Source organism: Myotis nattereri, assembly GCF_964212035.1.
Source record: "Myotis nattereri genome assembly, chromosome: 8".
Taxonomy (NCBI): domain Eukaryota; kingdom Metazoa; phylum Chordata; class Mammalia; order Chiroptera; family Vespertilionidae; genus Myotis; species Myotis nattereri.
The window spans coordinates 66,275,279-66,293,131 of NC_138083.1; the positions used below are offsets into that span (position 1 = coordinate 66,275,279).

A 17,853-nucleotide genomic window follows, 5' to 3' on the forward strand; every position below is an offset into this window, starting at 1 on the left:
CCTCATGTAAATGGGGGTTTAATCCAATGGCACCTTTGAGAGAGCTTTGCCCAGGCTGTGTTCCCATGTGAACCCTGACAGTCTCTCTAGAGAGTCGCTGGCTTTGCTGCTGCTATTAAAGTCACTGACTTCAGGAATCTGTCTCTCACGTGCTCCGAGCTGCTTCTTCCAGAGTCAGCCGGAGGAGCGCTGGGAGCAGGAAACATCTGAGTAAGGGGACAGAAAGATCAACAGCTCCCACTTTTCAGGGCACAAGACCAAGGCAGAGCCATTTGTCAGCTGTCCCCACATGGAGCTGTGCACTTGCAGAAACATTCTAATGGCTCGTTACTTTTTATTTAAGGCTTTAGTAAGTGATGGCTGCCTCAAATGGACAAGTCTCCAGTGGGGAATATGAAGTATTGAGACCGACCTCCAACAGTAAACATGCTTAGGTACTAGATCACATAATCTAGATAGATGGGCACAGGCTTTCACTAATGTTTCAATGGCTTCGGCTGTCACATAACGTACAAAGATTAAGGCAGTGTTAGCCATGTTCTGAAGGGCCGCCTGTAAAGCAAGTTCCAGGAAAGGTGCTTAAAAAAAAAGTAGACTTTGCTTGAGATAATAGAACAATATAGTTAGTTAAGCACAAAACAAGAATAGCTTCAACAATGGCAACAGTCACACGATGTCTAGTTTCTGCTTTACAGCTAACGTGACTGAAGCACAATTATGCGATCTTTTGCAGAATCTTGGTTCTTCCACCCAGCACCCCTTGTTCTCACAATGTAATTTTGTGTTGCTGATGTACAGCTTCTTTGTCAAGTAGGAGGAAATAATTCCAGGGCCACAAGGAGAATTTATGAGTTTGTTTTGCAGAAGGAAAGAATGTCTCCAAGGTAGCCGCGACCAGCTGCCGCCGCCCAGAAGTCTGGCTGCACAGAATGTTATCTGTGACTAAAGAAGCACAGACTTCTCTCTCTGTTCCCGGGAACTCCCCCTTCCAGGCTCCCTCGCTGCATAAAAACTCCCTACTTTTGCTTTTTGAGAGAGAGACAGATGGAAAGATCTTGCTCTCCTGTACTTTGGCTTTGGCCAAGTTGAACAAACCTTTCTCCATCTCCAACCGCTGGTGTCTCAATGGTTTAGTTTACAAGTACATCAGGTACACAAGCCCCAGTACTGGGAGATGATTTGGTAACAGTATGATTGATGGAGAGTAGTGAGATAACATTGGCTAGCCAAGCTGGGGATACTGGACAGTTAATAACCAGTTCTCGGAGGGGACAGGCCAGGTCCCGGGAATGGAGAGGAAGCTGGGCCTATCTTTAGCTGTGGTTATAATTAGTTAAAAGCTTCAGTGTGACCCAGCTTTCCAAGACTTGGCAGGAGCCTTCAAGAGTCATGGGCAACAGCTACTGGCACGTGGGTGGGAGACCTGCAGGCTGCAGGGAAGCGGGGGCTGAATCCTTAACCCTGGCACATCTCAAACACTGGGTGGGGTCTGGAGTGGCACCCACTTATAGAAATGAAATGAAGTGGAGTTGGCCACTCCTCACAGCTCTCACCATATGGCCTGCCAGCGTGACATAAACAAGCTAGGATACTCCTGGTGGGCATCCCAGAGTATTTATAGAGAACAGAGACTTGGCTCTAGAAGACCAAGTACCTCACTATGGAAACAGTGCATTGTCCCCAGTGGAAGGGGGTACTCAGAATCACAGCATCTCTTCCTCCCGGCTTCCACCCAGTTCCCAGGCCAAAGGATGAAGCTCGGAAAGAAAGCAATGCATTTCATTCTGTTCATAACTGCATGGTCAGCCATGGTATGGTGTGAGGGCAGGTGGAGACTCTGAGCAACTCCCCTTTTTACCGCCCCCGCCCCCCCCCCCCCCACACACACACACACTGCCACCCACATCCTTGGCCTGACAAGTATTAGGAGCATTCAAGGCTTTTCAGAGTGGGAGGGATTCAGCACATTCCGAGGACGAAATGATTAATATGTCAGCATTCCAGTGTTCTGATCAGGGACTCTAAATGTGTAGACAAACAAAAAAAATGTCTGAGTAGCAACTTCTTTGTTCCCAGCATTTTGGTGCCAAGAGCACTTGGCTGGGAGCAGAGAGGTTTAGGTTCAAATCCTTACTTAGTAGCTGTGTGACCACGGGGAAGTGACTTGCCCTGTCTGGGCCCAAGCTTTCACAAATGCAAATGCTGGTGATCAGACTGTCTTCTTGGAGCTGCGGGAGACCAAAGGGTTAGTCTGACAGAGAAGAAGGGTGCAGCCATCGAGCACAGGTTATGCTGAGACAATCCACGCACTTTCTGCATTGCTCCCGGAGGCCATGCTGGCCAGGAGAAGGTGCATCTGAGGGCTGGCAGCGTGAAGTGATGCTGATGATGCTGGTGAAGGGCATCATGCTAATAGTCCTGGGCGCGTTGTGAGGATACTTGCCACAGCAAACCCCAAACAAACACCCTGCTTTTGACATTCGAGTGGCAGAAGCAGCCTGTTTCCCCAGAGACAGCCTCCCCAAGTGCCTGCCATCCGCCACCCCCTGGTCTGCACCCGTCCGCTGTCCTCCGAGGGCCTGCTTCAGTGAGCTCGTTAGGCAAACGTTTCTTCCCTTTTGAGGCTTTTATCACTGCAGGGCTCCATGGGAAATATCTTAGGGAAAGCTGTGCCTTAAGACACCCCGATGTTAGATCCCAGGCGGTGCCTTTTCTGAGCACATTCCCCTCTGGGCGTTGCTATTTTTAAAGCTCAGCACAAGGTTGAAAGGGAGACTCAGAGCTGGACATGTGAGAGGCGAATTCTCTCTGCCGAGAATGGCAATGCTTGCTCCTATCCATTCCAAGAGGAGGTCAGCTTTTGCTGACCAGCCACCAACCACCTCCCTCCTCTAAGTCTTCATAGCAGGGACATTTACTAGTGTTTCTTTCCTTTTTAAAAAAAAATATATTTTTTATTGATTTCAGAGAGGAAGGGAGAGGGAGAGAGAGATAGAAACATCAATGATGAGAGAGATTCATTGATTGACTGCCTTCTGCACGCTCCCACACCCTTCTGGGGATTGAGCCCAAAACCCAGGCGTGTGCCCCTTGACCGGAATCGAACCTGGGACCCTTCAGTCCGCAGGCCAATGTTCTATTCAACGTTCAAATCCCAGCTCTGCCCCTGACTAACTGTGCAAGACCATTAGTGTTTCTAAAGAATCACTCCATTTACCTGACCAGTCAGAAACCTGATCCATAAGGGCATGCAACCCGAGATCCCAAGGGTTAACCTGTGCTGTATATTCACACCTGACTCTTCTGTGTGTTTAAGGCCTTCAATGGAATTTTCCACTATTTCAAAAATGAGATAAAAACCCTGGGAGTTTCTAATTTTAAACAAAGAGGGTTTGGAATAATTTCATTATCTCTTCCCCACCCCCCACCCCCGCCCCCCACTTCCTTTATGCTCAAGTTCTTTCAGGTGGTGAGATAAATGACTAGATTTGCACCTGGATGTTTCCTCTCAAAGATCTCAGAGGGAGGGCCCTCTCTCTTAACCCACTGTTGTCCTAGCACAGCTGCAGCAAAAATAATTGGTTTTACTAGAGATTGCACATTCAAGCCGGCGCCATTATGGAGGATGCCGGCAGGTGGGGAACCCCATCACAAAGCGAATCTGCACACAGAGCAATGGCCTCCAGCCACAGGCTGTGTGGACCAGTAATTATAAAACAGGAAGAAGAGCCCTGGCCGGTGTGGAGCGTCTATCGTCCTGTACACCAAAAGGTGGAAGTTTGATTCTCTGGTTGGGGCACATACCCAGGTTTTGGGTTCCATCCCCAGTTGAGGCACATGAAGGAGGCAACCTCTCTCTTCTCTCTCTCTCTCTCCCTCTCTCTCTTTCTGTCTCTCTCTTCCTTTCTGTCTCTCTCTCTTCCGCTCTCTAAAATCAATAAATTAAAAAATAAAAATAAAAACAGAAAAAAGAGCATAATCATTGTAAATACTAGTTGGAAAGAGGCACCCAAACATGGACTTTTGAATCAAATGGGTTCAAATCCCAGCTCTGCCCCTGACTAACTGTGCAATCAGAGACAAGTTATTTAAGCTCTGAGCCTCATTCCACTCTGTGAAATGAGGTTAATGTTGGTCGAATTCATGTCAGGATTAAATCAAACAGCATATGCTTGCCTTTGGTTTTCTGGGTCCTAAAGTTGTGCCTTTTCAACACACAGAACTGCCTTTTGGAGTTACACATTCTTTCCCTTTACTCACATACTCTTTGACCCTGGTCAATTTTGGCCCCAAGACGTGGGTTTGGGAGGCACTGTGGGTTTTAAAACTTAGATTAAATTAAAATTGACTGCGGATGACTTAGGTGGATCTGATAGCCTCTGGCTCCTTACAGGCTCCACCACTCCTTAGCAGCGGTTCTCAACCTGTGGGTCGTGACCCCTTTGGCGGCCGAAAGACCCCTTCATAGGGGTCACCTAAGACCATCCTGCATATCAGATATTTACATTACAATTCATAACAGTAGCAACATTAGTTATGAAGTAGCAATGAAAATAATTTTATGGTTGGGTCACAACATGAGGAACTGTATTTAAAGGGCCAGAAGGTTGAGAACCACTGCCTTAGAGCCTCACACCAGCCTAATTCATAAGGACCTCCTGGCCCTGGAAGCCTGGGAGTTTTAGCCAGATCAGGAACGTCTCTTTTAGCCCGACTGGCGTGGCTCAGTGGCTGGGCGTTGACCTATGAACCAGGAGGGTCAATTCCTGATCAGGGCACATGCCTGGGTTGTAAGCTTGAGCCCCATTGTGGGATGTGCAAGAGGCAGTCAATCAGTGATTCGCTGTCATCACTGATGTTTCTGTCTCTCTCTCCCTCTCCTTTCCTCTCTGAAATCAATAAAGAAAAATATATTTTTAAAAGTTAAAAAAAGAATGTCTCCTTTATACACATTGGGGGCGATTCGAATTTAGTTGCCCGCTCCCTAAGTGACTCTCGGAGGCCTAGGAGGTCCAATTTTATAATAAAGTTGAACTCCAACTGCTCAAATCCCAAGGAAACCGGGGAAAGCTAGAGTGCCCATTCCGTTTTACAGGGTCCTTAGGAAGCCACCGCTTTCATGATTTCAAATCCCTGAGGCAAATGGGAAGCTGAGGCAGAAGGTGGCAAAATGAATTGCTTAATCCTGAAGATAATTCCAGTGTCTTCCAGAGGCCCAGGTTGCTGCCTGTCCACTGGCTGTAAGTCTGCAGGGGGCTGTTGTCCCACAGACAGGGCAGGGCTGGGGACCACACCCACCTGAGCTCTCAGGCTCATCCCACCAGTGGATGACCCGGCAAGTCCTCCATTCTCGCAGAGCCTCAGTCTGCCATCTGGGGCTGCGTTGGTGGGTGAGCACATGCACCCACCTGTGTATGGAGCACTGAGTCCCAATCAAAGGCAGGACAGGTGCTGGCCTTGCACTAAACTTTGGGAGGGGGGTTGGTTCACTGAGCGGTGTCTTAATAGATGAACCCCAATTTCTGGGGGTTTGAACTCTGCTCAGACCCAGTGTCTCAGGCACACTGTTGATCTTTTTTGTTTTGTTTTGTTTTGTTAAACCTCACCCAAGGATATTTTTTCTACTGCTTTTTAGAAAGAGTAGAAGGAGGGAGGGAGGAGGGAGGGGGAAGGGAGAGGAGGGGGTAGAACGGGGGAGGAGGGGGGCGAGCGGGGAGAGGGGGAAGGAGGGAGGGAGAGAGAGAGAGGGAGAGAGAGGCAGATGAGAGAGACACGTGGATTGGCTGCCTCCTCCATGGGCCCGGCCAGCCTGGGAATGAACCTGTAACCCAGGTATGTGCCCCTGATCAGAATGGAACCTGTGACCCTTCAGTGTGCAGGCCGATGCTCTACCACTGGCCAGAGCCCACATTGTTGATCTTGACCTTTTGTCCATGCTGACCTTCCTGCCTGGTCCCATAGGCAATGACACTGATGGCACAGCCTCCCAGCTTATCTCTTCAAAGCCACTTTGCCTCTTCTAAGCTTCTCTCAGTTGGCTTTGCTTTTATCTTCTTTTTCTTTCTTTGCCCCTCCCCTCCCCTCCCCACCTGTCCCCTCCCCTCCCCTCCCCTCCCCTCCCCTCCCCTCCCCTCCTCTCTCTTCCTTTTTCTGGTTTTGCTTTCATAGAAGGCCACAATGCTCAGGGGGCTACAACATACTCCTGGCAGGGCAGTGGCCCCTGGAAGATGGGGTTCCTGGATAACCTCATAATCTGACTTCATTTTAGTCCTCGACTCTCACCTGCTGCCCTACATGTGGTTGAACCAAACTACTGGCTGTTCTGCAAAGGGGCTGTCCTCTCTCCACACCAGGGCTCGTTACGTGTGCAGCTTCCTCCACCTGAACCTTTCCCTCTGATTCCCTGTTAGCCCTGCACCACTCCCACAGCCCACAGGGCACTTGGCCTGGCCTGAATCCATTCTTCTGTCCTCTGAAACTCTATCCCAATTTCACCCCGCTCCCATTCACTCGGTCCTTGAAGTTGGGCGGGGTTGACACTGACCCCTTTCCTGGACAAGTAACCCAGGCGTGGACAATCAGCCAATAAGAATCAGCCCTGGGACTATTCTTGGGAAGAGCTACCTTTCCACTGGGGTGGCTCATGTACAGCTGCCAGCACCATCTCTGCCTCCACTTGGGCAAAGTTCGGTCGGGAATGAAGCCAAAGTAGGGGATATGAGACCTGGGAGAATGGATGGTGAACAAGAATTTTGAGCCCCCAGATTCACCCATGCCCGAGGCCTTTAGTATATTCACCAATACATTTCACTTTTGCTTAATTTCACTTTTAAATGTGCTTAAAGCATTTTGAGTTAAGTTTCTGTCACTTACAACCCAAAGAGACCTGGCTGATATGCACACAATTTTACCTGGTTAGCTTCTTTGACGTTTAGGGCACAGCTCAGGCATCACCACCGAGTATCCCTTCCCTCCCAATCCTGAAGCCAGACGGCATCCCCCGCACCTTCATGTCCCCATCACTTCCTTCAGGGCCTCGGCCACAGGGCAGCACCATGCCACAGACAGAGCTAACACTTAGATTTCCCTCTGGGGCTACTGCCTTCACACCCTCGCCAGCCCCAGCTACCCCCTGGTTTTCAGAAAGATTCTCACCTCTGTCTTATTCCGAGAGAGCACGTTGGAGTCGATCGGGCCCAGGGACATGTTTGGTAGGACAAAGTTGAGAACCTTCGCAGCAAGGACCTAACCAGGGAGGAAAACAAGGGTGTGAGTGCAGTGGGATCCATGCCCAGCTCTGCCCACAGGACAGTTTACAGCAAATTAAGGAAAGTGACACCCAAACTGAACACCAGCCAGGGTTGTTTCCCAAGGCTGCGTGCACTAGGACTCTCTCTGCTCTGACTCAGACAGCCTTGAGTTAGGCTGATTCAGATCCTGCGGGAGTGGGCGAGAGGTGGTCACTGGGCTGTCGGAGGGAATGCCACGTCTATTTTTGCTGCTCCCGATTCTGTGTGGTAGCCCTCCCCGCAATCACTCATCAGTGGGGATTCTGAATTACTCGCAGGAGCTGCCTGGATGAGCTCTTCTGCACCAGCCACTTCTCAGAAGATTCTAAAAAACACACAGCAGGGGCAGAATCACCTAAGCCACCCGTGAGTGTAGCCAAAGGAGCCTGCTCTGATCAGAAAGAATCTGCCGACTGTCATGGTCTCTCTTGGAGGGAAACAGAAATGGTCACCAAGCCTGACCAGATGTGTGGCAGAGGGAGCGAGACCTGACTTGATTCCTGGCTGTGCTGCCTCATGCTTGTGGACACAGAGCTGACCATCCCTGAGCCTCTGTTTCCTTAGCTGCCAAGGAGAACCACTGGGTGCAAAAGCATCAGACACACAGTAGGTGCTTCATACATGCTCCTTGAACTTGAGCCTGATGCAGGTACAGGCCTTCCTGCCCCACCCCATTTCTCAGGCTGGGTCTTGTGTTTACCCAGGAAAAGCATGAACCTGGATCTCACGCTTCTGCCTGTGGAGGGGACTGTTCTCATTTCTGCACTGTGCACAGACACGCAGGGATGAAAGATGCTATTTCAAAAGTGAGCTGTGAAATGCTGAAATTAGAATCACACGGAAGGTGGCAAACGGTGAATTCTCAGCACATGTTGAGAGCGAATGTCCTGGAGCTAAGTGATGTCTCCTCAGTACCCTTGGTAGGGAGCGGGGGCACTGGCATCTACTGAGTGACAATCTTTTGGTGCATCGGGCACAGTCATAGATGCCCAGTCTTTTAATCTCGACACAGATGCTGTGAGGCGAGGGTTTATCCTGATTTAACAGACATGAAAAGAGAGGCTCAGTACCACACCAGGAGCTCAGCTGGAAAGGGGGCAAGGGTCTGGGCGAGGCCACTCTTTCCTTTTATGCCACCAGCATTCATTATGTTCTCCCCCCCCCCCCCCAATGAATGCAACCAAGAAACCAACCTTTCCTATGGATTATCTAGAACAGCAGGCACTGACACTCTCCATGGTGACACAACTGCTGTGCTGCCCCATCTCCCTTCACACTTCGAGCTATAACACGACCCATTCCTCAGGCTGTACACGCATGATACAGCCTCGCACTGCCAGGGACCAGGCAGGGCTTTGCTCCTAAAAGAACACACATGCACACCTCTGTTCTGAAATTCATGTGGCAACTCTCCATTTTTCAGGGCAAGGATGGCGGTCTCCTGCCTCTAAGACTCTTGTAGGTCATTGCACCCCAAGCCTGGTGTCCAGGCAAGTAAACCCCATGCCTGTCGACTTGCTGCCGTCAATGTGCTAGGTGCTACTGCCAGGCTCTGAGCTGAGCTGTGCTAGTCTGGCATAGAAATGTAAGGCAATCCAACTTGGAACACTAGGTTAGCACTCGAGTCAGTCACGCAGTCTGAAGCCTCGTGGAATGGACATGGTCTACTGGGCAGGTTCAAGAGCCAAGGTGGGGTTGTGAACAAGTATGGAACCAGAGGGACTCAGGATTCTGGGAGCTTTACAAAAGGCAAGGGCCCGAGTGTTTCTAAACAAAGATCACATGGCTGTGACCTCCAGGAACCAGGGGCTCCTCTGGGAATCTAAATTCAGAAGTTGGTATCTGTATTTTCAGAAGTTAAACATTTCTACTAAAGAGAAAACACAACAGATAAGAAGTGCACTGCGGGTGCACAGAGAGGCAGCGGCAACAGCGGTGCAGCCTGCACTGGGCCCCGATGGTGTAAGGAGGGTGGACATTTAGGGATTATCTCCTCCACCAAGGGCAACACTATTAGGAAAAAACTTAATGTATCCTGACTTCTACACATCCTGCTGTTCTCAATGACTCTTGCCCACAGCTTCCTGAGAGGACGCAAGGGCTGACGGCTGACTCTACATGTGACCCTGCCACGCCCAGGAATTGAGGGGTGACTGTGTTTGCTAGGACCTTATGCAACCGTCAGTCTCCAGACCCTGCTGCCCCGCTTGGCCTGCCTGCCTGCTTGTTTCGGCATGGCCTTCTCAAGGACACGGCTGTTTTCCTGCAAGTCCGCCTCCTACCTACCCACCTCCAGATCAGCTCGGCCAGAAAAAGACGCAGGGACATAGCACTCGGTCCTCAGCCTGCAACAGGACCGAGGGGAGACACCGCGCAGTTCTTCATCCCATTTCTCTGAAGCCCACCAGGAGATTTCTCATTTGCCAACACTTTATGTTTTGTTGCTCATCACCTGCTTCTGCATGGACCTGGGCTCACAAGAGCCGGCCATTTGTGAAGAGGCAGATTGACCTTCACCTTTGAATCCGTGTTCCTGAACTTCTTAAACCAACACCTGTACATCCCGAAGTGCCAAGGCCTTTGTTTCCAGGGGAAGATGCTGACAGTTTAGGCTCAAAAGAATCAGAAAAGGCCATGCTGTGGCTGGAACCATCCCTGCTCTGGTTTCTCCGGGGTGGTGAGGGGACTTGAAAGCGAGGAAGGACTGCCTCCGGGAGACAGTTACAGGGAGACACCTATTCTGCCCTTTCCTTGAGCCAGTCGTCTTTTCTTTCTCTTAACAGGGAACTTCCTGCAGCTAAACGATGCTTTTACGAAGAGCTTGTCATATTGATGACAATATGAAAAGAGGAGGAGCATTTCTGGAGAAGCATTTGCTTTACACAAAATGATCAGTGCGAGGGTTTGGTCCCTCGAGGCAACAATTAATGGCAGATGAGTTGGCCACCTTACCCCGCCCCCCTTTCCAAGTACAAGAAGCCGAGTCCTGGTGAGGACTCCTGTAGCGGCCCATGGCCTACTGCCCGGAGCACAAGCAGGAGGAGACATGGCAAGGACATCATGCTGCGGACTGGAGGTGGCAGGTGGCTGGCCAGTGGATGTGTGCAGCTGTGCGCCTCCCACCACCAGGACTCTCAGGGGGCATCACAGAGGCCTCTTCCCAGGTCCCACCGAGAGATTCTGAGTGGGCTGGGGCGCTGGAATCAGTGTTTTTTAAGCTCTCTAGGTGATTCCAAAGTGCAGCCAGAGTAGAGTGTTCCTGACCCGCCCTGGTGGGAGGGGAGGGGCACAGATGTCTTGGGAGGGACAACTGCCCTATTGAAGGTACCACCATGAGAGATGTTTGGATGGCCCTGACTCTCAGCTCTTTTTCTAAATCTGCATAGTAAGTTCCAAACCGCATTTCTAACAGGACTTAATTGGTTAGAGGCAAACCTCTTGATGACAATAATGTCACAGCTTAAAAAAAATAGGTGCTTAGACTCTTCCCCACAAAGGATCCAAGAAGGACGCAGGAGCAAGGATGCATTGAATAGTTGCCAAAGACAATCCCTCTCCCTGCTGCCCTTTTCAGCTTTGTTTATACCATTTCTACCAAAATCTTCAGATGATCCTACGGGAGTGTGGAGAGAGCCTCAGATCCAGCTCAGCAGAGGATGACACTGAATGGGCTGCCCTTGACGTGAGAGACCGCCGCCATCATCATGTCCCCAATAGGCTAAGTCAGGGTTGTGCAACCACAGAGATCTCAGTGACACCAACTCAACAGGGACCCCGGTCTCATTGCTTCAGGGTAATTTGGAAGCTGAGACCCACAATGAATGGACACACAGTCGCTGGATGCAAGCCCAGAAGAGGGAGGTGCTGAAGTGGATGAATCAGACTCAGACTGGGAGCCAGGCAGATCTGCACCAGACCTCTGGTTCTGCATCCCCAAGCAAGTCTATGATCGTCAGTTTCTTCATCTCTAAAATGGGGATAATAAAAAGAACCTGAAGGGTTGCTGGGAAGGTGACCCGAGACCTGATTCCCACAGAGCTAGTCCCTAACTGACCTGTGGGCTTCTGGCCCCAAGAGAAGCTCAAGAAATTGGCAGTGGTTGATGAAGGAGTGAGCACATGCTGGCATTATTCAGAGTGGAGACTGTAGGAAAAGTATGTGACCTGCAGCTTTGCAACAAATGTCACATCAGAGCTAAAACCCCAAATTATTTCACTCACAAGAGGACAGCTCCCCAGAAACGAGGTTCTCCTCCTGAGGAGGAAGAGACTGGAATGTGTCTTATGTCCTTGACATGCCTTTGTGGCCTTCTGGGGTGAACTGCAGGCTCATCACTTTATCACTTTAAATACTAGTGACTTGCACAAATGCCTTTATTGATATGAAGGTTTTAATGGCCCCTTAAGATCATTTTAAAGCTTCTGCTCATGAGACTTGACATGAGGGACGTAATTACAATCGTTACCTTTTAAAGTGGCTCCAGCAGGTTGCCCTATGCTGGAGGCTAGAACTCCACGCCCTCTGTGGGGGTAGCATCGTGCAGGGTCAGAGCATCGCCCAGCTGTCTCAGGAGGGAAAGTGCACCCTCAGCAGACGGAGAATAGAAAGCCCTGCATGCCATTTCTGGTGAGCCCCGGGGAAGGACTAAACACTTGCTGACTGCCGGGGCTCCCCAAGGATGTGTTGGAGCCATAACTCCTTCCCCAAGTCCTAAGTCTAGACGTTTGAACCCCCAGCTATTAGAGAGCAGGTGCCTGTATGACAGAGGTAACAATGCCTCATGGGGCATTGCTGCTGCCAAATTCATGAGCACAGCTAGGTCCCTAACTCCTGGATCTAACTGTACTTGAAGTCTGAAAGAGCAAGTCCCCAACACCCCACCTTACCCCTCCACCCCCACTGCTCCGATGGCTCTGGATGATGGTGATTAAAAACAGATGAGTGACATTCACTTGGGAAGTGGGCTAAAGTTAAGGAGACCTGATTTGGGCAGGTTTTGGGGTGAAAGGGAGCATCCTGCCACAATCGCTAGCTGAGCTGGTGCTCAAGTTGACCTTGTGCAAGACAATGGGCCTCATTTCCTTGTCTAAATTGAGAATAAGTTTCCCTCCTTTTAGGATGAATGGAGAGGACGTCAACCAAGGCGTGCTAGGTTTATAGTGGCCACTCACTTCTCCCTAGTTGGCCAGGTGCCCTGGTTGGCGGGGAGTGGAAGCATCTGGAAACACTGGGCTGGCTCCTGCATCTGACCCTGGACCCCAGGAGACAACCTCCAGGCAATAGTCAGGAAGGTCATTTTGAAGACTAGCCTCCCAGCAGGCTGAGCCCCATCCTGATCCCAGTTCTGCCCAGGGCAATTCGTCCCTGACCCCAGGGACTCTCAGAGAAAGGAGATGTGCTACAGCCTGCTGCACATTCCTGGGTATCCTCCTGGGCTAGATCAGGTGAGGAGATCCCAGTTTAGCTCAGAGTTTGACATCCTCCTATCTGGGCAGCCAAAGGTTTCCCCTCTATTTCTGGTTTTACTCCAGCCCTGCCTTCCCCAGGGCATAATCCCCATGAAATGGCCGCATAAACAGCCGAGACTTGGTCTAATGCACTGAATTTTTGTTTCTAAATTTCTCCTGCTCTCATTTCTCTTGTGCAACCACATTCTTAACACAGTGTTTGGAGACCAGAAGCCGCTGCTCAACCCAGCCTGTTGAAAACAGAGCATGGGGGTAAAACCAGCTGTGTGCAGGATTGGTCGGGGGTAGGGGAGGGGGGAAGAGATAGCTGGGATTCTCACATTTCAGAGTAGGGGATGTGACAAAAAAGGCGTTCTATGGAGAGTAGCCTCGCACGGTGATCTTATAAATTCCTAACTGGACAGATCATGGTGGGTAGTCACTCCCCAGGAATATACCTTCTTCACTAAAAGGCTCTGCTTTAAGCAAGTCCTTGCCCATTGTTTCTGTGCATCTAGGTTAACACACCTTTGAAATGCCCCCTTTCACATCCCTCCTTCTCAGATAAACCACCAAGACAGCAAATCTGATCCTGTAATCTGATCCCCGCCTTGCTTTCTCCGACCTCCATATAATATTCCTTAGGTTCCTTCTTTAATTTCAAATGCATAAAAGAAACGGCAAAACTGCTATTCTCCGGAGCATTTGACATTTTGTGCTCCAGCATATGTCATCAGTTTGGTTCCAATAAATTCATAGAAATTCTCTTCAGGTTTAGACATTTCTTATGTCAACAGTCTTATGCCACCTTTCACATGACCCTCTGTACTGAGAAGTCTGAGATCTCAAGCTGCCTGCTTTAATGATTTCAAGAATCTCTATAGCAGGAACTCTGGGCCAAGAAACAAACCTTTGAAAAGTCCTCAGCTGCGCTCTGGGTGAGGAGTTATGAGGCCCGAGGAGTCATGAGGCTCTGCATTCTGTGGCCCCTGACAGTGCCACTGACCTCAGAAAGGTCCCCATGAGCCTTATTTTCTAAGCAAGAGATGGTCTACAGCAATCTGTCCACTTTGGGGCCCATAAGAGCAAACCACTGCAAATAAATGGCCCAAAGTTTGGTCAGCGGGGCACCACCTAATCCACAGCCCATCCCACAGTAGGGCTTCAACTAATCCAAGGCTCACCCCTCAGCAGGGCCTCCCCTAATCCAGGGCTCACCCCTCAGCAGGGCCTCCCCTAATCCAGGGCTCACCCCTCAGCAGGGCCTCCCCTAATCCAGGGCTCACCCCTCAGCAGGGCCTCCTCTAATCCAGAGCTCACCCCTCAGCAGGGCCTCCTCTAATCCAGAGCTCACCCCTCAGCAGGGCCTCCCCTAATCCAGAGCTCACCCCACAGGGGGCCTCTTGCTATTCTGATGGGAGGAGCACTTTGTCTGCAAAGTAGACAAATTCAACCCAAAACTCACAAAAACAAATCAGTCAACCAAGAGAGAACAATGAAACAAAAAAGTGCAGGGAGCACGTTCCATTTGTGTAAAACAGGAGCAAATGGAGTGTGTATGTGTGCCCACAGAAGATGCATCCACTCCCTCTGTAATTCTGGCTGCCCACCTTCAAACTAGGAAGGGAGCCTTCCCTCGTGTAAATGTATTATACAAAACTTTAAAAAAAAATTAAATTTAAAAGAAGGTTCAATGAGACTCTTTCTGGAAGGTTGTCAGACAGGACCAGATGCGTGCAGGGTGATCAAGTCATCTGGGGTGGGTAGACAGATGAATCAAAGATTCTATCAGTCAGAACTGCCCAAGAGCCAGAGGCAGCAACAGAATCCACGGTGGGGAGGACGTGCCCTCAGGTCTGAGAGCAACAGGAAATCTATTTGTCAACAGGACCTGCACCCCTCCAGGGACAGCTGGCCCTTGATCTGAGAAGGTGATCTATTAGCACAGGGCTCTGAAAGGTCACGTTTTTGTAGCCTTGCCCAGAAATTCCGCCTCCACCAGTGACTCTGGGAGGAAACCTTGCCGGCTCCATCTCAGGGCTCAGCTGCCATGACCTTTGTGTGCATCATCTGAAAAGCCCCACAGCCCCTGGCTTTTCTCTAAGGAAAAGCGTCCAGTGTAGAAGACATCCACTTTCTCCGATGGGGAAACACCCTAGATGAGGAGAGTACAACCCTGGATTCGAATCCATCACACAGGTTGTGTAATCTTGGAGAGTCACTCATCCAGCACGTGAAGGTCGTGACCTCTCCCTGGGCTGATGACGGGAGTTAAGTGAGATAATGCGTGTAGAAGTTCAGCACATGCCTGGCACTCACTGAGGTGAGTAAGTCTCAGGCAGGTGACTCCCAGCACATGGACGGCAGAGGGAACTTCCCTCTCCTCTGTGACCCTGGTCTTGCTTATTCTACTTGACTGATGTGGCTCACGTTCTGCACAGTCACGGTGGGAGGAGTCCAGGAGATGGTGTCCCCTTTTGCACACTTAGATGGCCACCTGTGATTCTGTGGATGACCTTGTTTTTTTCCATGGCAGACACACGTGGATCCCGCCTCCACTGCTGTCCACACAGCACTAAAATGTACTATTGCCAGTTGATTTCAGTAAGGCAGTGGTGATTTCCTTAAAACCAAGCAAAGTCCAAAAGAGCTAGCCCTCTCTCCTCTTCCTCAAATTAAGTAAATTGTTCTCTGGTTAAAGTATCAGATGATTCCAGATTTATCGTTTGCCCAACCTATTCTCATTGAAATTGGTGACATTTCGGTACCTAACTGAAAGCCGGTACACAGGACCTGCCAGCCCATGTCTAGGGATTAAGTCTGTGGCTGTGGGCTACAGGAAATGTTTGAGAACATTTTGACAAGGTTTCACTCCCTGTCCTGTGTTCCTCTGTTTGGGGTCCTCAGGAGAACATCAAAGGCATCTGAGCTAAGGCAATGATTTAAACGACCCTGCTGTCATTTGATGGGGAGGCCAGGGAAAGTAGGGTAAGCACAGGGGCTAATGGCTGCCCAGTTCCCCCTGGCCCTGTGACCCACCGCCTCACCCTTCATGCTCCTGTGAGAGTCCCAGGAGCTGGCTCAGGAGGCAGCAGTGCCACCTAGCACTGAGGTGAGATGGAGCATTCTTTGGAGATACACAGGTTGGGGGTTCTCTACTCTCGTTAGGTTATTATCTCTCTCAAACTTCATGCCCCTCAAGGGCAGGTCCATCACATGTCAACAGCCCACAGTCGCAGTTAAGCAGCCCTGCTCCTCTCCTTTCTCAGGGAGGAAGGCACCTGCTCTGCTTCTGGCAGGAGTCTTATTGGCTTGTTTGCCTCGAGGCTCAAAGCCCCAGAACCAAGAGGAGTACCCATGTGCCATTACATAACATTATAACCAGAAAAAATGACATGACAGCTGGGTTAGAATCAGGGGCGGGGGGTGCTCTGGGATGTGGGAGGGCTAAGGTGAACACCACCCTATGTTGCAGTTACAAATAGCCTGCATGTCCACTTGCTGTGCACTTTCGGCTGAAGTCAGCAAACACCTGGCGTGTGACTTGTCAACACAGGTTATTTCGCTGTGTTCCTAACACACGTAGTCTTTTCTCCTTTCAACATTCACTAATAAAACACACATAAATAGGAAGTCATTTTCCCTTTGTCTTTGGGGATCGGGGGTGGGAAGCACCTGATTATGAAAATTACAGAACCCTGGTGGCAGTCATGTTTGATCGTTGTCCAAATGGACTTCTGCCCTTTATCCCCGACTCCAGCTACAGGAGTTTCCAAGGAAGTGCAAACGTTTCACAGAAACAGAAATCCATTTACCTTGAAAGTTGTTGCGGACTCAGGACTGGCCAGAACCAAAGGTGAAATGAGAACCATGCCAGAGAAGTGGCTTGGCCTCTCCGCGGCCGTGAGGATGGCGATGGCACCGCCCTGCAATGCAAAACGGGCAGAGTTGCTGTGTGCCGGCTCCCACCTGCACACAATTTCTAAGGGGCTCCATGGAAGAGGCCCCCCTAAGCCTGGTCACAGTCCCGAGGGGGTCCCCCTTGGAACAGACACCATCGAATGTTGGATAAACTGGGTCTGCAATTATTTTATTACATATTTTTTCCCCAGGAGCAAACATTTCAGAGAGATACAAATAAGGTTCCTGCCTGTGGGCTGCAAGTTAAACAATACATTCCTACTCTGTCTGCCTCAAACCAAAAGCTGGCAGACATCCAACTGATCCATTCTGTCAGGCTTATAAAAGGTTGTTTTTGTTTAATCTGATGATAATAAGAGGTTGCTACACTCCCCCCTCCACCCCCCTCACCCCCAGTTCAGTAAAGGTTCCAGAATTTGGGTACTTAGTAAATGTGGACAGTGCTAAAGGTCTGAGGCCTTGACTCTTGGCTGAAACTGCAGGTAATTTGAACCAAGGGTTGAAACTGCAAGTGCTTACAGGGGCCAGGCAGGTCAGAGGGACGCAGGAACAGAGCCAGGCGGTGAGAAGGGGCAGGGAGCTCTGCCCTGGAGAAAACAGTTTCCCCAAATTCAAAATCAAGCAGCTCAAATTCTCCGCCAGCCAACACGTTGGCTTGGGGAGGAAGATCTGCCAGTTTGAGGACCCTCGATTTAAAGATTTATACTCGGTTAGTTTTAAGAGGGTTTTATAACTTTAAAGTGTTAAAAGGATGGTGAATGACCATTCAGGAATTGGGTCCATGGGGAGCCTTTGTCCCTGGTTCCATTTGCACAGCTCTGAAGCCAGCAGGGGTGTGGGCACATTCCGTGTGCTCCTCACTGATTGGAGCACCACCCCCGTTCTGAGAAGTGGCTCTGCAGGGAGAAGTGCCCTGAGAGCCTCACTGTGAATTAGCACTGAGGTAGAGGCAGGGTTAACCAAAGGTCAGTGCCCACACCGAGCTCCTCTGTAAGGACTGGTGGGCCACCTCCTGGTGCCTGGGGCCCTGGTGGGAAGGAACGGGCCACTCTGAGCTCTCTGGGCTGTCTCCAGGGCTCTGAACCTGACCTGTTTCCTGAGTACTGAATTGCCTGGGAACTCCAAGTGCAGAGTGGGGTGTGCCAGCCAGGCGGGGAGCTGGGATGAGGTAGGGCGTCAGGGCTGCCCCTTCTCCA

At 50.3% G+C, this 17,853-nt stretch overlaps 1 protein-coding gene across 4 annotated transcripts in view; it reads right to left on the minus strand.

The window, feature by feature from the left end:
• The window catches only part of MGLL (monoglyceride lipase), a 105,458-nt gene that overhangs the window by 14,780 nt on the left and 72,825 nt on the right, over window positions 1-17,853 (minus strand). For 2 of the 4 annotated variants that reach the window (XM_081096590.1, XM_081096588.1), the window contains exons 5-6: window positions 16,552-16,662; window positions 7,156-7,245 (exon numbers count right to left, since the gene is read on the minus strand). In XM_081096590.1, the coding sequence (XP_080952716.1) occupies window positions 7,156-7,245; window positions 16,552-16,662 (201 nt within the window). The remainder of the gene's footprint in view (window positions 1-7,155; window positions 7,246-16,551; window positions 16,663-17,853) is intronic. The other 2 variants (XM_081096591.1, XM_081096589.1) reach the window with 1 other exon arrangement.